General features: G+C 37.8%; 1 protein-coding gene across 1 annotated transcript in view; it reads left to right on the forward strand.

Moving 5' to 3' along the window:
- The window catches only part of PIK3CG (phosphatidylinositol-4,5-bisphosphate 3-kinase catalytic subunit gamma), a 35,822-nt gene extending 11,942 nt beyond the window's left edge, over nt 1-23,880 (forward strand). Inside the window, 13 exon segments of the mRNA XM_075741864.1 lie at nt 1,789-1,830; nt 1,832-1,855; nt 1,962-1,983; nt 1,986-2,083; nt 2,085-2,108; nt 2,110-2,188; nt 6,422-6,525; nt 8,824-8,970; nt 10,206-10,296; nt 13,922-14,052; nt 14,671-14,782; nt 16,709-16,866; nt 21,836-23,880. Of these exon segments, the coding sequence (XP_075597979.1) occupies nt 1,789-1,830; nt 1,832-1,855; nt 1,962-1,983; nt 1,986-2,083; nt 2,085-2,108; nt 2,110-2,188; nt 6,422-6,525; nt 8,824-8,970; nt 10,206-10,296; nt 13,922-14,052; nt 14,671-14,782; nt 16,709-16,866; nt 21,836-22,117 (1,314 nt within the window). The 3' untranslated portion in view covers nt 22,118-23,880.
- Nucleotides 23,881-24,993: the final 1,113 nt, after the last annotated feature.

The following is a 24,993-nucleotide window of genomic DNA, read 5'->3' on the forward strand; positions in this document are numbered from 1 at the left end:
AAAAGCCTCATACCTCATAATCTCACAGACAAAGTAATAGGATCTATGTATTTTTAAATCAGTTTATGTTTGTGAGTTCTCATTATCTTTCCAAAATAAGATGGTGTTGCTTGGGGAAATAAAACAGTATTGCAGAGATGGTCAAGACAGTTCTTGCAGAATTATGATACTGTAGAAGGGCAAGTCTGGTGCTTGACTTTCTTGTCTGTCTCTTAGCCAGCAGCTGGAAAGAACAAGTCTTTGTAGCATTTTTATAAGTTGGTTTGTTCTAGAAGGTTGACTGAAAAAGCTCAATTATTTTTTTCTTATTTTTTCCCTGTTGGATAAACCCACAGGACAATTTACATTTCAGAAATAGTATTGATATTTTAATAATAAAAAATACAACTGTGTGCCGCAGTACTTTTAAGAGTTTATAAAACCCTGTGATTTGTTTGATGAATTTAGTAGACCTCTGCTGATGGCTTGGTTGCTTCTTTGCAAGCTGCAGACCACAGTGATCTTGAAAGAGCCATTATATTCTGTTGAATAACTATCGTTAGAGGTTTGCATACTTTGTTGCTTCTGAAAGCTGAGCGTACTACAGGCACCCAGCTCTCTGCACATCCCTTTGTTTTCTTTTAATCTCCCTACGTGCCACTTCCTGGCTCTCTATTCCCAGAACCTGAAGCCATTCACCAACCCCCTTGGTCCACGACAGGGATTTTGTGACTCTTCCAGAGATTGTATGCTGCTTATTTCTTTTTTATTGCCATGGGATATACATGCATATCTTTTTTTCCCCATTGATCTTAGTACAAACGTCCTATAAACTTGAGTCCTTCAAACAATGGGAAAGAAGCTGCTGGAAAAACCACTTGAAGTGGACAAATTTCCTGGCACAGCCCAGTACTGGAAGTGTGATAGTCTTCTGCTAGACCAATACACTTGGTTATTGGGATAGGAGGGAGAATAACAGCTAAAAAATTGCAATCCTGACACTTCAAAAAAGTTGTTGACTTTTTGTTTCCACCCTTTTTTGGCAGTAGTTTTGGATTATCTGTGGGCTTGGGTGGAGGGAGCAGCTGTTGGAAGAGAAAAAATACATCTGTGCTCACAGAGTCATTTAAAAAAAAAAAGCTCTGCTGAAGTCTTCCTCTTAATTGTACTCCATTACTATAGGATGTGCATCAGAGCCTTTATTCTATTTTGTGGTTCATTTAGGGGCTAAAGGCCAGAGTGCCTGAGATTAGGTGCTCCGAAAAGCTGCTCCTGTATCCCATGCTTGCTGGGGAGCCCAGTGGTGAACCCTGCTACCCCAGTCCCCAAAGTGGTGGATGTTGTCAAAAAAACAGTGCTTTATTACTGAAAAACTTTAATTAAAGAATGATTACAAATACATCATTTCATTTGGCAATAATCTTTTCAAGCCTTCTCTGGGTCATTCAGACTGCAGACTGTTTTCTGATCTTTGCTGGGTTTTTGCTATGGCCTGAGAACGATGTTGCTTTATTCGCGTGCCTTCGTGAGCTCAGATCGGTCTTGCTGGTTAGCTACTCCCTGCATTGCTTTATTTGTCACATTAATAATATACTTGAAAAGAAACTGTTGCAAATAAAAAGTGCTTCTTCAGTCAAACACAGAGAAGCCTTGCTTTGTTTTTTTTCAGCTTTGTTTCCTCAAACGACCTGTTTTGTTATACATTTTCTCCTCTTGCAGCAATGCTCTGTCTAGATGTCATCAGTAAAGTGTAAGTGCAACGGATCTTAAATATGTCAGTAACATGTCTTCTATGTTTGTATTCCTCAGGCTGTGAAATTTGAGCCATATCATGACAGTGCATTGGCCAGATTTTCTGCTAAAACGGGGTTTGAGAGTAAGTATTTCAAAATACAGCCAACTTATGCTAAAGTTACTTACATTATTACAAACCCTTTGTCAAGAAATGCATGCTGATTGTAGTATTTTTTTTTCATCTCTAGAACAAAAGAATTGGTCACTTCTTGTTTGGTTCTTAAGAAGCGAGATTGCCCAGTCCATGCATTACCAGCAGAGGTTTGCGGTCATCCTAGAAGCATATCTTAGAGGCTGTGGAAAAGCAATGCCTACACGATTTCATGAAGCAGGTTTCAAGTAATTGAATTGCTGCATAAAGTCACAATGGAGATAAAATCAGTTTCTGCAGAAAAGTATGATGTCACTTCTCAAGGTATTTGCTAACAGACATTTCTTCATTTGTAATAATATTGTATTTTTTCTTTGGGTGTGAAAATCTAGGCAGCAAATTGTACTCTTTATTTTGAAAATTCATGGATAAATTACTGTCAAAAGGCATCATTATTATTTCTTTTAAAATGCTAGTGTAAGATAATAGTGACTGAACCAATAATACAGTTGTTTGCTTGTTCCACCCCAAAAGGGGAAGAATATCAATGTTATAGACACCCAGTATATTCCCGTGCTGTGGCTTATCTTCTTGAACTTCATGCCATGCAACTGGGAAACAGCTAAGTTCTTGTACGTAATCCTTAGCTGAATGCGAGCACTGAAGAAAGAAACAACCCAGGACAGAAATATTAACTGGAAATAAAAAGTGATGCTTGCCAAGAAACACAGCCTTACGCTAAGCAGTCACTAAAAGACTCTTGGCAAGAAGACCAGGGAGGGTCCAGTACAGCCTCTGCTATGCCATGAAGGTAGCTGGTGGAATCAGCAGTGAATATGCAGAGCACATCTTTGGGGCTTTGTGATGTGCTGAAGAGGTGTCCTGTGAGACACAGATGTGGTATTGTTATTTCTAGTTCCTGTAAGCACTGCTTTGGAAGCTGCAGTAGGGTCACGCAATGCCTGTTTACCTCTGGGTTTTGCCTGCCTTTTTTTCCCTGCCTCGACTTCCTTAAAAGCTTGTTTGTATCATTCCTATTAGTGGCTTGGTGTTGGGAGTGAGTGTGAGAAGGCATAAGACAATACTCAAATTCTAAAAGCTATAGAGAGACCAGCTCTTCCTGCATGTTCAGCCTCGTGTGTTCCAGGCCAGGAAGTCCTTAGTTCAGAAAGCCGTTCCACTCTGGATGTGCAGAAGTGGCTGTAGTGGCTTCTTCAAAAGAAATTTGAAGGAAATGTGCAAATATTATCCAATATTTAATGTAGCATCAGTTACATTACTTAGTTCAGTAGGGGACTTACTGAACCCCTATATAGAATATTCTTTCTAATCAACTTTCTTAAAATGCTCCATAATCTAAATATATTTGGTCAGAATCCCATGCTTTGGAAAGAAACTTTACAGCCTTGGGATGTACATGTCTTTTAACAGCAGTGGCCTCCATAATACATTATCTTTGAATGATATGTGGGCAAAGAAGAAAAGTTTCAAGAGAAAGCAATCACATTAACACCCACCAGGTTTTGAAGTTAAAGAATCTTTGTATGTAATGTACAGCAGAACATTGAAAGATGACTTATATAATTGACATTTTCACTGAATAAGGCTTCCTGAAACTGTAGAGTGTCCTGCTAATGCTGAATCTAATTTAATTTATTCTCAGATTATTGAGGATATAATTTTTCCTACAGGCACCCCTCTTACTTCTTACATTTCTAAAAATGTATATCCTAAAATTTCTTCTTTAGTTTATTGCTTCTTTTTTGCCTCATCATTTCTAATGTTCGTAGTTGTTTATATTTTCAGTCTAAATGTTTTGGACTGTTTCATTTCATTCTGTCATGCAGCCTCATCTAATTCTTGTATGTATTTTTTTTCCTCATATTTGTGGAATTTTTTAAAGAATAAATTCCTTCCGGTTAGGCCCATACTAGTCCAGTAGCGATCAAGCTGTCAGACTGTTTCTTTTTACTTTTCATGTAATCTCTTTGCTTATATATGAACATAGCAAGTAATAATAAATAAATAATTATTTCATAAGCTTATTATTTATTTAATAAGCTTAATTTCCTTAAGCTGAAGGAGGGTAGATTTAGATTAGATATTAGGAAGAAATTCTTTACTATGAGGGTAGTGAGGCACTGGAACAGGTTGCCCAGAGAGGTTGTGGATGCCCCCTCCCTGGAAGTGTTCAAGGCCAGGTTGGATGGGGCTTTTGGGCAACGGTGGTCTAGTGAAGGGTGTCCCTGCCCATGGCAGGGGGTTGGAAGTAGATGATCTCTGAGGTCCTTTGCAACCCAAACCATTCTATGATTCTGTATGAAATAAATTCTTAAGATCATAATATTACAGCATGCATAGGATTATCTGCTTTCATCACGACTCTATTAGATGATTTGCCTACCAAGAATGTGTCAATGCAGCTGTTTCTTCTTCTTAAAATGCACAGCACTTTGTTCTTAAGCCAGATCAACTTGAAATTGTTTCAGCAAGCACCTTCACTTGCATTGTAAATCAGCTAATTCCTAATCTTTACTAGCTTCAATTGATTGGCATACAATTTTCAAATCACATTACAGTACAATGAGGAGACTTACTGAAATCAAGCTAGATTTGTCTAGGAAATCAATAATTACATTTTTAGAAAGCTGTTTCATGACCCAAGTTACTACAACCTAGGGTTGAAGGATTTGTTTTGTTTTGAAAGTTGTCTAATTATAAAGTCCACTTATTAGCTCCTGTATCTTGCTGTCAGATTTGTTTATTTTTTACCAGAGGAGATACAACATTGTCACGTGGCATTGCTAGGTAGTTTTTTTTCTAAAAGCCTTTAGCATAAGTGTAACGTTTGTGTTCCATGAGTTCTCAGGTAATTCTTTTGGCTTGACTTTCTTTATTTGATAGCAACTTTTGAAATGTCTTAATTTTCTGGACATGAGCCAGCAATGTGTGCTTGCAGCCCAGAAATCCAACGTATCCTGGGCTGCATCAAAAGAACCCTTGACCAGCAGGTTCTCCAGATTCTGCCCCTCCACTCTTGTGAGACCCCACCTGGAGTACTGCATCCAGCTCTGGGATCCTCAGTACAAGAAAGACATGGAGCTGCTGGAGCAAGTCCTAGCGGAGGACCATGAAGATGATCAGAGGGCTGGAGCACCTCTCCTATGAAGACAGGCTCAGAGAGTTGGGGTTTGTTCAGCCTGGAGAAGAGAACACTCCAGGGAGACCTTATTGCAGCCTTCCAGTACCTAAAGGGGCCTACAAGAAATCTGGGGAGGGAGTGCTTACAAGGGCATGGAGTGATAGTACAAGGGTTAATGGCCTTTAAGTTGAAGGAGAATAGGTTTTAGATTAGACATAAGGAAGACATTTTTTGTGATTAGGATGGTGAGGCACTGGAACAGGTTGTCCAGAGAGGTGGTAGATGCCCCATCCCTGGAAACTTTCAAGGCCAGATTGTACGGGGTTCTCAGCAACCTAGTCTAGTGGAAGGTTGTCCCTGCCCATGGCAGGGAGGTTGGGACTAGATGACCTTTAAAGGTCCCTTCCAACCCAAACCATTCTATGATTGTATGATTTTTATGATTTTGTATATTAAGAATCCAGGTCCATGTCTACCTTTCTTATTACAATTTTTTTTGCTCTTTAATTTTTATCTCCAAAATTACTTGACCACATATATTTAGCCTCTGCTGTGTAGCTGCAATTTCTTTAGAACAGAGTTTCAGGTCTTTGTCCTAATGAAGGGTAATACCCAGTGTATTGCTTATGCTGCTAACACCTGCTAGCTGAGATGAACAAAGTGTGTCATATGTAGTATAATGCTTGCTGTTCTAAGCTGAAGATTCAAAAGCTTGAGGTTTTATGAATGAAAAGATTCAGTTTAGATACGAACATCAAAATTCTTGTTCATATAAATGTACAGCAAATCTTCTTCTTACTGGAACATGAGATTAACAGGGCTGCACTATGAAACCAGTTATAGGAGGATAGGAAATCCAGTATCTCTATAGAGATCATAAGGATTGTGGTATAATTGACTCCAAGAATTCAAAAGCCATGAGTCTGTCTGCAAGAGCATGAGGTAGGTCAAAATAATACTGGAAAATGTGAGGTGCTTTTAATTGCCTCCTTCTTCTGAGCCTTTGGGGTAGATAGTTCAATGTTTCCTTGGCAGTTATAAGAGCAAAATATTCTTTGATGTGTTATGCGGTGTTTGTTTTTTAAATGACAGGTAACAGTTTAGTGTAATCTCCTGAGTCTTCAGAACACAAAGCACTGTGCAAGTGCTTCTTAAGACTGTGTAAAGGGCACATAACTTTTGAGGTGCTTGTAGACTTTCACCTTAGATATCTGAAACAGCCCGACTGTTAACAGTGCAAGTTAAAGAGTCTTTCTCCATTCCTCAAATCAGGAGATCCTTGAGGAAAGCATTTTAAAAGTAGCTAAATGGAGGAGGTTTTTAGCTAAATCATGATGCTTAACAAGTTTGATTACCTATAACTTCTTTGCTTTCCAAGTTTTGATTTCTTTGTGTTTTCTCACTTGTAATTGCAGTTATTGCACAGCTGAGGCAAAAGCTTGAAAAACTACAGAGCAGCAAACTTCCAGAAAGTTTTAGAGTTCCGTATGATCCTGGGCTAAGAGCAGGAGCCCTAGTGGTAAGTATATTCTGAGTTTCTACAAATCCTTTCTGAAAAAAATCTCCTATTTGCAAATATGTGTCATTTGGTAAAAATTTTTGCTAATATGCCTAAAGGTCTTATTTCACTGTGAATACGATGACATTTCATGGACTCAGTAAGTTTTTGTTCCCAAAGCTACTAGCATTTTTCTAAATGTAATGACATGCCACCATGCACTAAAAGAATGCAACAACCCATAAAATCCTAATCATTAAATAGCAATTATGATTTTTCCATTAGTTTAATCCAGGATTTAACCAGGTAACTGACTTTTTTTTTTTTTTTTTTTTTTTTTTTACATTAAATACCTGTATAAAACTGTTTTATCTGACTTCAGGGGCTTTGGGATATTCAGGTTTTGTTCTTCCAGGTGCTTTCTCTGTCCTACCCTGATTCATATCTATCATTAAGTTTGGTCCAGACCTTCATCTTACTAACAAAAATGCCTACCTTTAGCTATTTCTGATTTTTCAATATCTCTGTGTTGTTTTTATTAGAAAATACATTAAGATTTTGTTGGAGATACATTAAGAAACACTTTTTTCTGTGTTGCTGCCTCCAGTTTTGTTGTGAGATCACAGTGGCTTCTGTCGACTCAGAGTTAAAAACAAAATTAATAAATCAGCAGATGTGTAGTGAGAGGGAATTGGCTCATGCATCTACTATGCAGTGTGAGGTTTGGGTCAGTGAAGATCATTGGATTCACTTGATGTGCAGCAAGGAGCCTACAAGAAAAGAATCCCTTGATTTTTCTCTTAGCTAAGGACAGACAAACCATCCAACCTAAGGAATTGCCAAATAGTAGGGTACTCATTTGGGTAACTGGTATTAGTTGTCTACATCTGGCCATGTTTCTGTTAGATAAACCTGTGCCTTGACAGACAGGCTATAAACTAGTCTGTCTTCAAGCTGAGAGTTAAACACCTCCCAGTTGGGCACAGCTGAGGTACTATCAGTACAGAAGTCAATTCAAACATTGTTTACTCAGAAATACAGAATTTGTAGCTTCTTAAATATTCTTTTCTTGATTATATTTCCTCTCTCTATTCTTTTGTGTACAAAAATCACCAAATGCATGACAAAAAGTGGATTTCAAAATAAAATAAAAGATGTTTCTGGATTTTCTAGTTTTCCTTCAGTTGGAAAGTATATAGCCCTACCAGGACCTTCCTAGATGAAGGCAGCAATAGATTTACAAGGGAAGGTAACTATGTCCAAAAATAGATGGATTAAAGCCTTTTTCTTTTTTCCCCAAACTATATGAAAAAAACCATCTGATATAACAAACTGTATTGGTAAGCTTTCATTTGATCTTCATTCTAGCAAGTCTACTTGTCCATAATCTTCAAACTCCAAAGTTTGAGTAGTCTAAACCTACTCTAAATAGTAGAAGCAAATCAGTGTTTCTAGTAAGTTCAAAGATTTAACATCTTTCCTTTAAAAAAAAGTATGGTAAAAACTGTTTTGTTTTAAACTACTAGCTCAGAATCTCCGTCTATGAAACATGAATATTCCAAAATACTCTTCTCTGATGTCATCGATTCTGTCAGGTCTCAAACACTAATATGCAATTGCTTTTATTATTTTAGATGGCTTTATGGTACATAGTAATGTTCAACAATGAACCAGGAATTCCAGAACAGAAAGTATTACATACCACAGTTGCATTAGACGTAATTAGTTGAGAAAACATTTGAAATAATGCCATTTCAGTAGTTTCAATGCTGAATTTCTCCAGATTAAAAATGTAATAAAACTAAATAGGGAATTTATTTTCTTATTTTATGAATGATTATGTTAAATTAGTTTCACAAATGCTGTTTTCCCCATGAATTTGAATGATTTGCTAAGGGAATTGTATCAAGCAATCTGGAATAACTGAAGTTGCTAGAAGTCATAAGGGTGGATGTTGTAGTAAATTGTATTGGATAATGTTCTGGTTTTGCAAAGCACCTGTCAGAGTGCTTGTTGTGAGGGTCCATTATTTCCTGGTTTTGTCAGAGTCTTGTATTCCTGGTTTAAAAGGGTTTTTTTCCTGTCTGAAGCAGATTTACAAGCTAAATCCAGTTTCGGGCATGCTTTTTCATTTATCATGGACAGTGTTAAAAGTTGTGCAAGTCGAGTGAGGCTTTATGTGGCAATTGAGTACCATTCCTTACATGTGCTCTCAGTGTGTTTCTTGGGGTATAACTGATCGGAAGTTGGTGGTGTGTAAAAAGGTTAGTTGTGTTGATGTTGGAGTACAATGGCTAGCAATAATTGTGTCTTTCACAGATAGAAAAATGTAAAGTAATGGCATCTAAGAAGAAGCCCCTCTGGCTCGAGTTCAAATGTGCAGATCCAACAGCTCTATCAAATGAAACCATAGGCATAATCTTCAAACATGGAGATGACCTCCGTCAGGACATGCTTATTTTACAGGTATGATAGCTAAAATGTATAAAATGAAAACATGAATATTTTCAAATATTTTCAAATCATTTTACTTTTCAGAAGTGTGTATACCTTATCTTTACTGTCCATATGAGATAGGAGGTTGTCTTTTGTTTTTTAACTGTGTATGGCAAGGCTGACGTCAAAACTATCTTGTACTACAGGTTTCTATGTTACCATGTTGAGGGTTAACCCTGGTGGGAAGGGGAAAGAGGAAAGGAAGAATAAAAGCAAGAGAACTTGTGGGTTGAGATAAAAATTGTTTAATAAGCAAAGGAGAAGTGGAAGAAGAGAGAAAGAAAACAAAACAAGTGACGCAAAGGCAGGCACTCACCACATCCCATGGGTAGACCAATGCCCAACCAGTTCCTGTGCAAAAGATGGTTAACCTACCTCACCTCCTTCCTCTCTGTTTTATTGCTGAGCATGACACTATTTAGCATGGAATATTTCTTTGGTTGGTTTGGGTCATCTGCCTGGCTGTGTCCACTCCTAACCTTTTGTGCACCCCCCGGTCTATTCACAGTGGGGCAGAATGAGAACAGAGGCAGCCTTGATACTCTGCAAACACTGTTCAGCAACAGCTGGAACATCGATGTGTTACCAGTATTGCTTTCATCACCAGCCTAAACCATGGCACCATATGAGCTGCTCTGAAGAAAATTAACTTCATCCCAGCCAGACCTAGTACATACTGTTACCCAGTTGTCCTCTGCTACGTGCCATACATACTTCACACTTTGGTGTTCTAGAGAAGGAATCTTATTTAGTGCAAGATGGCCTCTTTTTCTAATGAAGCATTTTTATCATTTAGTTATACAATGGGTGACGTTACAAATTAAAAAGAAATGAGTAGATGGCATTGCTGTAGTAATATTTCAGTGATTGTTCTGACAAACTGGTTTGTTAGCACTTTTGGGGATATTTATGGGAAAAAATGGACATACTCGCTAATGTATTTGGTTTCAGCTCATGTAGAAACATTAATACTTTTTAGAACAGTAGAAATTGCCTGAGCACAGGACAGATGAGGAAATACAAACCCTGGTTCTGTAACTGATAATCTTAAATGGCTGTGCACTTTCTGTATTTTTGTCTTAATTTGTAAAATAGACAAGTAAGTTTAGCCCCATCTCAGAAGTCTGAGTAGTGTTAGTTGTGTGAGTAATAAGTAATGTCCAAATAATTTGAAATAAATTAGCATATACTTTTGTTTTTATTAGATTCTTCGAATTATGGAATCCATTTGGGAAGCAGAATCTTTGGACCTCTGTTTGTTACCGTATGGTTGTATTTCTACAGGGAACAAAATAGGTATGTGATCACGCTTACTGTGGTTAGAAATTCAAAATGCCATGGGTAGAGAAGTCGGGCATAGGACAACTATTCTGGTATGCACTATGATCCTGAGATCCTGAGATTTCTGTGCTTCTGATGGGTATCTTTCACCTGCTGCACTAGCTTAACTGACTGTGATTCCTGTGCAAGTCCAGCTGTTTAGGCCCTGCTGCAAGTTTCTCTTAATAACAATATTTGGTATGAAAAAGCAGTGAAAGTGACTTATTCAAGATGTGTTTTAACATGTTGATAGGAATCAAACAGAGAAAAGAGTTAAAATAGCAAAACATTTATGTTTTTTTCCTGACCTAAAGCTTCACACCCTATACTACACACAAGCAACAGCATTACTGACCAGGATGCTCAGGCAATATTTCTCAGTGGGCATTAGTTTCTGCAGCACAGATGATCTATTTTCCAGAATTCATGGTGGGAGAAATCAAGTAGTTGCTTACAAAGCTTCTGGAGAACTGTGTGATGATGTGTAGAGCAAGCTGATCAGCTCTGGAAGAGTTCAATTACATCCAGAAATGCCAAACTGATGTATAATTTAGACATCCTGATGGCCCCAAACTGGCTGTTTGTGGTTGGATTTGCATATATTATGTACCCTAGCATATCCACATTGCACAATTTCCTGGTATCCAGGAAAATTAAGAACTCTTCTAAATATATTTCTGTAATTACTTCCTCTCTAAAATCCATTGCCACATAAATATTTTATCATCGTTACTTTTGACTTCAAGATATCTCAGCAATGCAGAAAACCCAAACTCACTGATAAAATACTTGGTAGTATGACACAAAAGAGTTTCCTCTCTCCTAATATAAGTATTTAAAAATTAAATAAATTGTATTGATAGAATAATAATAAAGGAAACAAAACATTATATATCAAAATACTAACTGTAAATATAAGGATGGTTGGTTTTTTCCCTCTCCTTTAGGTGTGTTATAAAACCCCCTAATTTTTAGAGGCATTTTTAGGATTTAATATACTTTTGTTTAAAATCATCTTAAGACAATGTAATGTATTGAAATAATGGAGGAAGGTGGAGGAATTCTGCCAGTGATCCTTGCATTCTTAAGCTACAGACTTCATTATTCTTTCCTGAATTCTTAATTGACTCCCCATTCTTTTATCTCAAGGAAATAATTGTTTATTTTCCTATATGCATGGGGAATATGTAAGAATTTAGCATCCTTTCAGCACCACAGTAGGGGCTTGGTTCATCACACGAAGACTCCTGTTCAGTTTGCTGAGAATACCCGCAGCCTAAATTAGTAACACCCAGTGTGGGACACTTTCATGTAGAGCTTATGCTTGTTTGGAACAAAACCAAAGAGAAGTGGCATGCAAATGTCCTGTCCCAAAATTCATATGTGGTCTTCTTCCCTCCCTCTTAGTATTTCCATGGAACTTGGGGCAGTTTCTGTGTATCGACACAAGGACAGTACCCCATTCTACACTGAGCACAGGGAAACAGCGAGGTGTCTTACACCTGGGGCTGGCATCCCCTCCTGGCTAGAACTTTCTCAGTCTGTTGAAGACATCTGCATTCGATGCAGTTTACAATTTTGGAAACATCCATCCTCTCCACTGCTGCTGCCAAATAGACCTCTGTAGGAGGAACTTTTTCTTGTATGCATCAGTGGTAAAAGGTCGTACCGTATTCTCTCTCCCTTTGACATGGCCATATGTTCCTGGCTCTGCAAGGCAATTATCACTACTTACTATGCTGCATCACTGCCAAATTTAAGAAGTTCAAGCTGGCACTTAATTTTTAAGTCACCTGCTTCAGTAGCGCAGATCCCCAGAAACACTATAGCATCCTGCGTTTACTGCTGCGTTTCTTCCCGGTTGAATATAGCCCAGCTGAGATTCTCTATCCCAGTTACTGAAGCCTTCTCTAGGACTAACCGTACCTACTAAGAGGCAAGTCTGCGTTTAGAAGGATTTGCCAGTAGAGCTATACTATTCCATCAGATAACTTTTTTTATCATGATACCTTTAAAGTATTTACTTGGGCAGAATAAACTGCACAACATTCTGTGTAGGTTTTATACCACTTTTTTGGCGGTGCAGTGGAGAATGATCAGTAAAGGGTTTTCATTAGCAGCTGCTTTAAAATCTGGGGACTTTTCACGTTGCTAATCATCATAGCTATGCTGGGGCAAGTTTTAAATGCAAAGGGAAGCAGAAGATGCCTCCTGCAGCAGTTTGTTGTCCAGTAGAGGGAGATTTGTGAGCACAGGCAGGGGAAGCCTTCTCAACAGCTGGAATGTGATCTGGAGCTCACTCCCAGGAGGGAAACAACAGCTTGACAAGCACAGACCAAAATGCAGAGCTTTTTAATTTGGTGGTGTTGGTGGTGGGTTTTGGAGGTCATATTTCCACAGTAGTTTTATTACAAACAAATCAAGGCCAATGTCAAGACAGAATACCTCCAGGAGGTATTCAGCCATGAATCCAGCCATGCGTGGAAGGCAGAGGCAGGAAGAGATGACTGCATTTTTACTCAGTTACTGAAAAATTTGCACATAATTCAGTAATTGCAAAAGGGTAGGACTGTGAGTAGATAGAGATTCATCTGTTTCACAGAGAAAATCAAACTGAAACCGAATGAGAAACTGCTTTGAATCACTTTGGGGAGAAAGGGATATTTTTGTTTGCTTGCTTATCTTGGAGCTGGAACTGAAGCCAGGCTTTTATCTAGAAGACACTGTTGAACTTGAACCAGAGAAAGAAAGTATAATATTTCCAGTTACCAAATAAGTTCCACTAAAGTCTGACCTTCCCCCATACAGGCATGCCCAGTATGAGGGCAGAGTGCATTTGCTAGTCTTGGCTACAGTGCAGAGTTGTGTTGCAGCCTCTGTTTCTGCTTTTCTCTCTGGCTTCCCCTTCATCACATGCCGTGTTGGTGCGAACAGCACAAGTCCTTGTTTCTGCACCATGTTGCTGTGATGTGCTGATTTGCCTTTGGGAGGATCTGTTCACTTTTGGGACTGACCTCTGGACCTCAACAGCCAGAGCTTTCCACCAGCAATCCCATTGCTGTGCCTCACTGTGTACTGGTATTTCTGATGCTTTCTGCACATTTGCACACTTAAGCTTAAATTGGATTTACTGCAGGAGGGCCAGCTCTGTTCCTCTGCCGCAGGTCTGGCAACACTTGCATCCCTAGGCTCCTGCAACGCTGCAGCTTCTCTCCAGCTCCTCAAATTTGTGAAGTTGGAGAGAAGCTGGTGGGAATGTGATTGGTACCTGGGCTTCTGCAGGAGGTTAGGATAGGAGGTAGTTCTTTTCCTTGGGAAAAGCCTTATGCAGAGGGTCCCCACTCATCATGTGATTCTTTCCTTTTTAAAAGGTTTTACATTCTCATGGAGGAGTTTAGGATGCCAGACTAGTTACAAGCTCTGGCTGGTTTCAGCTGGGAATGAACAAGAACCACTGTTGCTTGTAAAATAAATTTCTGCTTATGACCTATGAAGTTCTGCAGTTGATTTAAAAACTACAGTTTAAAATTTAATTTTACATATTTTTAATATGCTTCGATATAAATTTAATAACTTCTAACTTCATCCTTGTTTTCTCTAGGAATGATCGAAATTGTGAAAGATGCTACAACAATTGCCAAAATTCAACAGAGTACAGTTGGCAACACTGGTGCATTTAAGGATGAAATACTAAACCAGTGGCTCAAGGAAAGATGCATGATTGAAGAGAAGGTGAGTTCTTTGGATTTTTAAGTAGGAATTTCAAATGCACCCTACTAATTTAGGAGCGTAGAGCCCATATGGTTGTGATTGTGTTACGTGAGTTTGAGAAATCCATTCATTTTCCCTGTACGCAGCTGTGGATGTCTGTGAAAGAGCCTTTAGCATCCAGCTGGCAGCCAGACTCCTGAGAAACAAGATGCTTTAGAAATTACTCCTTTGTCAGTGGTATTTAGAAGTGATACACGAGGAGCAGATTGAAAGGGCATCAAAGAACACTGAAAGGCAGTGTGGTTTCAGAGGATTTAAATACAGGTTTGGGTACTCACAACTCCTTTGCTTAGGTAGGTCCACTGACCTGCTAGAGCATTCTGCGAGCTTTTTTTCTCAAAAAGCGTGGACAGCTTTATGCTTATTTTATTTGTGTGAAGGGATAGAGCCTGCTTTCACAGTACAGTGAGGGCAATGCAGGGCTGTGATCTTAATCGCTGCTGTGCAACGGTGTGTTTTATAACACAGTTTGTCTAACTGTTGCTAGATACGTGTCGACAGAAAGGCATATGACTTTGAGAATGACTGAATTTAGTTTCTAGCATTGAAGCATTTAACATCTCTGAGATTTATGTTTAGTTTCAGGCAGCTGTGGAAAGATTTGTTTATTCTTGTGCTGGATACTGTGTGGCAACCTTTGTACTTGGAATAGGAGACAGGCACAATGACAACATTATGATTACAGAAACAGGTGAGTTGTTTTTTGAGAATTTCATAGAAGAAGTGGGGACTGTCTATATTTCACTAGATTTATCTTTCATTTTAATAAATAATGCATTTAATAATGAGTGAAGAGACAGAATCCAGTTCTGTCAGCATTGCTTACAAGTTCAGATCCTCCTGTGACATCGAAATGTATTGTCACCCCTTTTGGCCTTCATATAGGCTCTATATATTTATCATTAATAATGCCATTCTATTCTAAGGACAAGTTTATAACAAACTAAGTCATGAGGAATGTAAAACTATTTTTTTTTAGTGTCTAGATCTAAGATCTATACAAAAAAAAATTAAAAAGCAGACAGCCATTCACGGGTCTGAAGCGTGGATGTGGTTCTGACAGTGTTCAGTGGAACTGTATCTGTGTGAGAATTGAGGTCTTACTGGACTATTTTCACTTCTGAGGAATATAATTGCTTTATGTACTTTTGTAGAAAATCCTGGAAAATAAGTGTAGGTGGAGTGTATTTGGTTTGCTACTAAAGTCTGTGGGATGGTTGCAATCCTCCTGAAAGAAACACAATTTCTTTGTATTACAAACTCTGGGAATTATTTCTGTAGCTGCACATTGATTCCATAGGTAATTTTATTTACCTATGGAAGCCCCAGAAAGGACCCCAGAACGAGCAGTACATGTGGAGGAGTTTTATTTGGTCTAAGAAATTCATTTCCAGTTTCACAATCCTCTTGCTTCATAATTAGTCTTTACATAATGCTAAGAGACAGAAAATACTTTTGAGCTTAGTTAGAAGGCTGTATATTTAATATTAATCATATTATAGTTAAAGTTTTACCAGTTGAAGGCTAGAAAGAAGTACCACCCTGAAGGCAGAAATGAGCTAATTGAAGACTACAGTAAAAAAGTTCACCAGAAGTCCTTGAGGAAAAGAAGACAAAGAAATGCTTTAATTTCAACATTAGATATAGTATAATGCAATGTTAGCTCCCATTGGCAGAAAATGAGGTCAGTAGAAAGGGAGACAGAGAAAGACAGGTTATTCTGTGGTGGTCAGGAGCAGGTTTGCCTTGGAATCTTTAACAGGAGCTGTCTTGAGGAACAGAAGCCAGAAGGATGTCATAAGGTCTGCATAGAGTGTTGGATTTGGGAGGTTGGGAGGACTCAGCAACTGGTTGAAATGCTGGGACATCTAAGAGTGTCCCACCTACAGATCACTGTTGAGTAGCATCTTACATCATTTGATGTTTTATCTTTTTTATACATGTACCACTATTGCAAATGTATGTTTTTAAGTAACCATGCTCTTTTATCCTGACATCTTGTCTGCCAGTAAAAGTAATAAAGCAATCTGAAGAGCAGCAGCACACTCCAGTCCTGTAGGTGGAGCGATCCTTAAAAGGGAGTTTTTCATTGCTTTCCTGGGGTGAAATCCAAAGGGTGATAATGCAAACTTACTCTGTGCAGTACAGGGTGGTTTAGACATTGGTAATGCAGGTCTGTGAGGAAGAAGCATGTTCTGGTGAATGACATTAGCCAGGGAGCTGGATAGCGCCAGAATCCCATGGGTATTGGAAACATAATCCACAAGCCTTTTCCATGTAATGATATGCCGGGAGCTGATTGTTACGGATCTGAGGCACCAGCTTTCCTTGGTTGATTTTTGAAAAGCTGTGAGTGTATGTTTAGAAAATACAACAGTTCTGCCAGGTTTTTAACAACTGCCAAAGATAAATAAAAACCAACTTTGCCAAGAGGACAGAATTATATATTTACCAAAAAAAAAAAAAAAGAGAGAGAAAATAGTCTTTTCTGCTGAACTAAAGAGTGTTTATATATACCCAAAAAAAGAGGTTTTGAAATTATTGTGAATACAAGTAAGCATTCTTGGCAGTTTATTGTATTTGAGGCTAACTGTGATGTCTTCTTCTCTTTACGAAGGTAACCTTTTCCATATTGATTTTGGCCATATTCTTGGGAATTATAAAAGCTTCCTTGGAATTAATAAGGAAAGAGTTCCTTTTGTGCTGACTCCGGATTTTCTGTTTGTCATGGGGACTTCCGGAAAGAAGACAAGTCTCCATTTCCATAAATTTCAGGTAAAGAGTGAATATCTACCTGCAAATCAATTAAGCAATGTTTTTTACCCTCTGAAATGAACATTAGTGCCTTAGTTTTCAAAGGTCTAGGCTCCTGAGTATTACGTTAATAAAATTTACTGAATCATAATACAATTCTGGGATATTTTAGGCCCAACTAAGAGCAAAAATTATCTTTAGGATTATGGGAACTGGAATTCAAACATCCACAAAGCCACATTGAAAAGCTTCAGTTAGCAGACCAGATAGGCAGTCCTTTCTTTGTTTCTTGTCTTGGCTGAAAATACTTGGTAGAGGGCTTCAGTATTTGTGCAATTAGAGGAGACTCAGCACTAAGCAGAGCCTTCTGTGCAGGACGAGCAGGTGTGAGGCATTCTTCAGCTGCCTTTGCCAGAGTTATTCCCTCCTGGTTCTGCCCTGGGGTTCTGGGGCTGCTGCATCTGAATAGAAATCTGCAGTGACCGTAAGCTGTGTCAGATTTGTGGGTTTGTGAAGTGGATGGGCTTAACACTCTGAAAGAAAAGAATGGTATTAAAAAACTGTTCTCTTGCAGCTTCTGTTTAAAATTGAGCTCCTCTGAAACAGTTCTGATTTTTCAAGCTTTGTGTAGGACCTGAGCGAGGAGGGAGCAAAGCAAAATGCTGTTTAGTATGTTTAATGAAATGGCTGAGCCTGTGTTAGCAAAGTAAATAGATGTCTGGGGTGTTATTCTTCTGTGCATCTTTAGGATTTTTAAATAAGTGCCTGATTTAGAAAGCAGGTTCCCTATATCAAAGGAAAAAGTCTCTTCCAGAGTGTGAGCCAAAGCAAAAGCCTAACTTAGATGTTCTAGATTCCCTGTGGATGAACCAGCCTCTCTGTCCTGGTAAGGAGTCTGGTTTTCTAACCTGAGTGCCTAATTAAGGTTCTTACTGTTGGATACTGAATATGTCCTTTTGAACATATACCTGATTGTACAGCAAATAACGAGGCAATTGGCATCTGTGAGCCCAGACTTCTGAAAATAACTAAAGAACCAGGTGTGATTTTGGAGTCTTTGTTTTGCACAAGGACTAGCTTTATCACAGTGCAGGTGTTTTGAAGGGGGCTTGTAGCTCAAAAGATTTAAGAGCAGGGTTGGTTTTGCTGTGGGAGGGGGATGTGGAGCCTGTGCTCTCAGAGAAGCCTGAGAGCTGTGCTGCGTACAGGAAAGATGCTGTTCCCGCAGCTGTAAGCCATGTGCAAATGTGGGGCTGGAACGCTGCACTCAGGTATGTCATTAAAGACCTCAGTTCTGGAAGCAGAAAATAGTTGAAAGTGTGCTAATGGAGAATTGGAAGACTAGCAGCCTGTTAGGGTCTGCAGTGGGGTAATGCCAGTGTCATTTCCACTAGTGTCATTAACCAGGTGAAAGGTGTTTTACCTTTGTGAACTGTGATTGTGATATGTGACCTGGTCATTTTAAGTGGGATGATTTAGGCACAGACAACAATACTGACCCAAAAATGTAAGTTCATGTACAGTTCTGCTGCATTAGATACTGTTTATAAACTGCTATTCCAGTTTATAAACTTTTCTGTCTCAAAGACTCTCCAGACTTTTCTGTCTCAAAGACCAATAAAAAGTTAAAATACTTCCATACAAGTAAAATAGTAACACAGAGCAAGATCCGTATCACATATTTTACTCTAAAAAATATATGTTTTAATGATATGGTCAGAGTACAAAAATAAACAAAATTATAGCTTCACTTTTCAACTGGCTGGTTTCATCACGTTTCCTAATACGAGGGACTCATTCAGTGTGCCTGCTGACTCATTCATGTATTAATGGAAAAGGCTCAGCATTTATCCCTCATTAATTTTTAAGAGCATCTCTCATTAATTTGTACTTCAACTACATTAAAATAGTTTATATTTTAGAGGAATCCTTTGTTTATTACAGGCTCTGGTGGTTATAATATTTTAAAATATCCACTTTTTTTTCAATTTTATTTCTCTATCACTTATTGAATACAGTCCATACAGATGTGTTAGCCATAGCTCATATTGCAGGTGTCAGAGGAGGTTAATTAGACAGTAATTTTGACCGAAGTTCACTGTAACAGAGTATAGTTTGTTGTTGATGAACTTCTAAAGCTGTCAGGGCCCTGGCAACTTTTCTGGAACTAGCAATAAAGCTCATTCCTATTAGCTCTTAATCTAAAATTTGCTTCCCTTTTTGTTTGCATTCCTTATGATGGTTTAATGAAAATTAGAGGCCAGGGTTATTAATGACATCACAGAAATGCTTAGTAGGAAGCAGGATTTGATGGTCTTTTGTCCTAATCACAAAAATGTATTTAAGCATGACTTCATCTGAGAAGAAAAGTATTTTTCTATTCCATCTATGATTTTTTCAGCTGCCTTAGTGTTCTCCAGATTTCTCTTGCTGTAAGTGTCATGTGCGGTAGCATTTCCTTTCCAGCCTTTGGCTGAAACCCATGCAACTCCCTTACTCCTGTGTACGCACAACTTTTTCACTTCTTACTTGTAGAAACCCCTGAGAGAGCCTTATCTAAGGGGCGCTCTCATAGTCTTTTGAGCTTGTCCACCTACCTATTCTTAGTTTGCCTAAAATTGTCTTTGCTAGTTTTTGCATTAAATTTTGAATGTGTTTTTATTCATTATATTTAATTTATTTAATTCATTATTTTTTCATTACACTGCTGACTTGATAATACAGAGATCTGTATTTTAAGTACTAATCAAATTCTTCTGTACCATTTGTTTACAGAATCTCATGTATTTGATTGTCAAGTAAAGGTGACAGAAAGCAGAAGGGTGGACAATTCATCATTGAAAAAATACTTATTTGTAGTATAGTGTACAGGAAAGGGCCTGTATAACAGAATTTGGACACTTGATATTATAAAAATGCCTGACCTTTAGGATACTAATATTTAGGACAGTCTCAAGCTCTCAAAATAATTATTCTTTATTGTCTGTTGGACAATGGAATTTTGGTTTCTCCTCAGCTCTTCTCATTTTGCGTATGGCTTTAGAGTTAGCAGCTTTCTTCTTAATCCCACATTAAACATCTACATATCCTTCACACGTACGTATGTGTTATTTTTGGTTCTCTCTGCCTGTCTCAGAGGTGTAAAAATTAGCTTTCTTGGAAGATGTTAATTCAAAATTCCATTCAGTTCCTGTCTGAATAAATAACTGTAACAGGCAGATACAGATTTTTTAAAATCTTTTGAATTCCTGGAAAGACTGCCTCAGAGATGCAGTGATGCCAGGTTCTTGACTGCATAATTGTTTGTCTGTCTCAGACACCCGCCATAGTGAGATGCATCATCCATAGAGAAATGCAAAACCTTCTTTGATATAACTATAAAGAGCTTTCATCTCTTTTGAGGGGAACAAAACACACGCTAACTCTTGTGACAAGATTTCCCTGTTTGAAGTTGATAATACATAAGTAGAATTTTTTTTTTTTTCATTTTTTATATTTTCCCTGGTGTCATGGAGAGAAACTAATCCCTGCAATAAAATGGTGATGTTTTCTGTTGTAAATTGTGCTCTGACCATTGCAATTTATCTTCTGCTTTGCTAGAGGTAAACTAACATTAGAGTTCATAAGTATGATCTTATTTCAGGACAGAATTTATTTGGAAACAAAGTGAAAGATTTAAGGGCCCAGGCAATAGGAAAAAAGAAACCTTACAGACAGATCTTAGACATAACATCTTCCTTCCTTCATATCTTCCGAACCTGTCTGGTCGGTTTTCTGGCCGATGTGAACAGAGATTCATGTTAAAATGATTTGTGCACTTCTTACTGTTTCTAAGGAAGAAAAATACCATACACCTTGTCAAAAATAGTGTTCTAGAGTGCTGATGAGATTTGGCAGAACTTTACATGAAAATATTTGGATTTCTTAAGAGTTCTTTGATACATTCATATATATATATATGTGGAAGGGTTAAATTGAATATTTAATTAGGTAAAACCTAGCATTGCTTCAGCTTTGGTTTTAATAGCAACAACCTTCTTGGAAATATTTTTCATCTTTTTACATTACTGCATTGCAGGCCCAATTTAACTTTCTAACAGATGATTGATTTCTTCACTGCATTGTCTTCCTTAAGATGTTATTTCTAAAAGTAAATGAGTAATAAATTTAATATAAGAAATAATCATTCCAGTTTATGTATTAGTCACTTAGCATTAAATATTATTTTAAAAAGCATTGTGTGTTTTTCCAAGCTGCAGAAATTTCATTGTTCTAAAGGTTATGTTGTTAAACACAAATTACTTACACATGGAAGTGAAAAAGCTGTTAAAAAAATAAATCTATGGAATCCAGTATGACAGCATGTAAATATAGAAGTCCTACAGCAAGGCAGTGTGCCTGAAAACTAGCGCTATCAGCTGGAAAAATTCCTCAGAACACTAAGCCTGAAAACTCTTTTCCATTAAATAAGGCATCACCTCTGCACAGATAATAGATATAGATGGAAGGATATAGATACAGATATACAGGATTCCGAGCAGTCCCCTGGGGGTGCTGCTTTATTCAGTATCGCTTGCCAGCCACGGTCTTTAAACGGGAACATACCAATTGGAAAGGAAGACAGTGAATTATTGCTGTCTCTTTGAACAGCCACAGAAAGAGATTAGATGACAGGGAAATTAATTTGAAATTTTGGTGGAGCTAAGGTTTTATGCTTTAACAATTAATGTAATATTTTTAAAAAGAGCCTTTAGTTTGTACACCAAAACAGTACTTGCTGTCCCAAGGTATGGTGATGAATGAAGTAATACCGAGCGACGGACGCAGAAGTTTGCTTTACGTTCCTGCTCAGGTGAACAGCTCTGTTGGATCTCCCCTGTCTGACAAACTCAAGTGATTGAATAGCGTTGGTTAATGAGAGTCCCGCGAAATTCCTACACCATCCCTCTCAGTTAACCTCATCAATTAACAAAAAATTCTTCTCTTGTAGGACGTATGTGTGAAGGCTTATTTAGCTCTTCGACATCACACAAACCTGCTGATCATCCTATTCTCCATGATGCTAATGACTGGAATGCCCCAATTAACCAGCAAAGAGGATATTGAATATATCCGGGATGCACTGACAGTAGGGAAAAGCGAAGAAGATGCCAAAAAGTATTTTCTTGATCAGATAGAGGTTTGCAGAGATAAGGGCTGGACTGTGCAATTTAACTGGTTTTTACATCTTGTGCTTGGAATCAAACAAGGAGTAGAAAAGCATTCTGCTTAATATTTTATGTAAATTAACTGTGGGTGTGAATAGGAGGTTAGTGAATCTACATGTTATTTATGAATTCTGAATAAATGAGCAGTCAAAATTGCCTTTTCTTTGCTGGCAGCTTAAATGGATCTTCTGAAAAGGCAAGGACACTTGCTCTGCCCCTCCAGAAGATCTTCCTGCAGTTAAGATTTATTATTTTTTTTAATGTCTAATGACAACTTCGAGTTGCTGGATTCTTATAACTAGTTGCTTTGCTGATGTGGCCAGCATTTTTTTTGTTATCTTTAGTAATAATTTCAGATAAATATGAAGGAGTAGCTTGAGTAAGATGATAACCTGCAAATTCAAATAGAAATCCCCTATGACATTACCTTAATTGTTCATGAGGGTGATGCCCTTCAAAAGCAGAAGAATCTATTTAAAATCTATGGTTATATTGAAATCCCTGTAGGCAATTGACTTCTTTCTTGGGATGGCTTACACTCAAGTGTTCTTTGCCCACATCCTTCTCTTTTGTCCCTTCCTTAACATGTTGTCCTTTTTGGATTTTTAATATGTTGTCAGTAGAAAACAGCTTTGGCTCTGCCACTAGAGGAATTTATCTTAACTGTTAATGTAGCCTCCTGACATAGACAACTGAGCTTGACTGTCCTGTCAGGAGAACTTCAGAGTTACCTGGAAGTTCGTCAGGTTTGAACCTGAAATTCTGAAAGTTTAATTTTGAAGGGTTTTTTTACTGTACTTTTTAATGGGTAACATCCATATTATATAACAGATTCTATTCTTACTGTAAAGTTACTAAAATTCCACCTGTATAGTAAAAGCTTTGTAGAAAAAACAATGGTACTTCCTTATTCCTCAGAGAGAACTCCTTAGGTAAGAATAATTGACATTTTACCAAATATTTGAGAAATCCAAAGTTATTTATTCTTTGGTGATATATTTTCAGGATATACCTACAAGGAAATAAATGTAATCTTTAAAATTGTGTATATTTTGCTATTTATTTTTAAATTCCTTAAGAGACTATACTACTGAAAAGCTATTTATGAAAGAAAAAAAAAGCCTTATCTTTAATTTCAATATTTAAACTTAAAAGAGGAAAAAATGGGCAGTGTTAAGTAGAATTTTAACTTCTCTACTGTAGGATGCCTGCAAATCATCAAGTCTGCCTATGGTAGGAAAGGAAAAAAATATATATAGCATGAATTAGTCTTTGACTTGAATTATTATGGTATACGTCCTGCTAATTGATTTTTACCAAAGAGAGAAGATGGCTTACAATATTGCTTTTTTGCACTTGTGCCCGTGTAATTTCTTCTTCCATTGTAGTGTTACACGGGGTTTACGTTACATATAAATGGTTAACTGAATTTTTCAATTCTGTTATCATTTGCTTTGATCATTTCACAGAACTGTTAAGATTTTAACTACTGCTGCCACTGTTACTACTGAGTGTATTCTTGAAGGATTTTTCATAAATGTACTGTAATTGGTGTCTCAGTTATGAGATATAGCAAATCTATTCTTGAAATGTAGATGTTTAATCAGTTACTGTGCACAATTATTTTTGATGTATATGGTAGATGCCAGTTAAGGAAATCTAAAAAGTTAAAATGTAGAATATTTTGTTGTTCTGTTACATTATTATTCTGTGCGAGATAGGCTTAAGACCATACTAAAATATAAACTAAATGTTGAATATTGTCTGTAAAATGATATTTTTAGATTTGTATTTTATAGATCTGAAATAAATTGACATGTTCTATGCATTTGATTATCATTCATGAATAAGCAGCTTAGCCCAAAATACACATAAATATTTTTTATCCAGTTACTTAAAGACTCTGTAATCTCAGTAAGAAATCATATTCAAAGTTCCACTCAGAGGAATTGGTTAGTTCCATATTAATAACTCTGTACGATGTCAGATATCTTGCATTTTAAGTCTACAGTATTAGAATTGCAATTATAATTGTAAAATGAGAATAGAATATTAGCACTTTGAGAGCACTTTATTCATCCCTAGTTTGTTCTATAAAGAAAAATCTGAAGATTTTACTGAGTTCCTAGTTTTAAAAAGTAAGTACATCTACTGCTAAATTTAATGCCAACACAGGGAAATAAATGCTAATCACAGCTTCAAGGGAAACGGCCCTCCTGAAGCAGCCTCCATTCGCCAAAAAAGGTCTACGAGAGATCCGCACCCAGAGGAAAGCAGTTTAGTCCTGCACTGAACTTACACTGATGATTTTTATCAGCAGTTTACAATGTGCCATATTGAATTGTACGCAGTGTTTGTTACGGACATCTGAAACACCACTGCGCTGAGCTCATTAGCAGAGTTTTTCATTGCTTTCCTTGCCCGTGAAGCCTACGGTTGGGCTGCCGGGTCGGCACTAAGCTGCCTTGTGTCTTCCTTTGAACACCCCCTCTGCAGCGGGCGTTGGGTGTTTGCCAGCCTGGCTTCTGGGAGATCAAAAGTAGCTGCCAAATCTTCTTTTTACCTACAGAACAAGCTGTTAGGCAGCTTACCGGCACTTCATTTATAAATAGCTGTGCGTTCATACGGCTGATTATCTGTTGGCTTTTGCGTGCCTCTGGAAAACCTCCACCCACAGCAGACTTTGTTTCCTGGCAAGCCCTGACCCAAGGAAAAACAATGCAGAGATGCAGTTTGAGGCAGTCCATCTTCAAGGTGGAGTGGAGCTGCTTTTCAGGTGAGGAGGTGGGCACGAGTACACGTCTGCCCATCCCAGTGCAGAAGACGGCCATTGCTTGCTGCAGCAGTGGCTGCATACCCAAGGCCTCGAAAGCTGGAGCTCTAGCACAGCTGGCACTGCCGGAGCATTGTTTTTAAGGGCTACGTTTTCTTTAAGATGTAT

Source organism: Balearica regulorum, chromosome 1, assembly GCF_011004875.1.
Source record: "Balearica regulorum gibbericeps isolate bBalReg1 chromosome 1, bBalReg1.pri, whole genome shotgun sequence".
NCBI lineage: Eukaryota > Metazoa > Chordata > Aves > Gruiformes > Gruidae > Balearica > Balearica regulorum.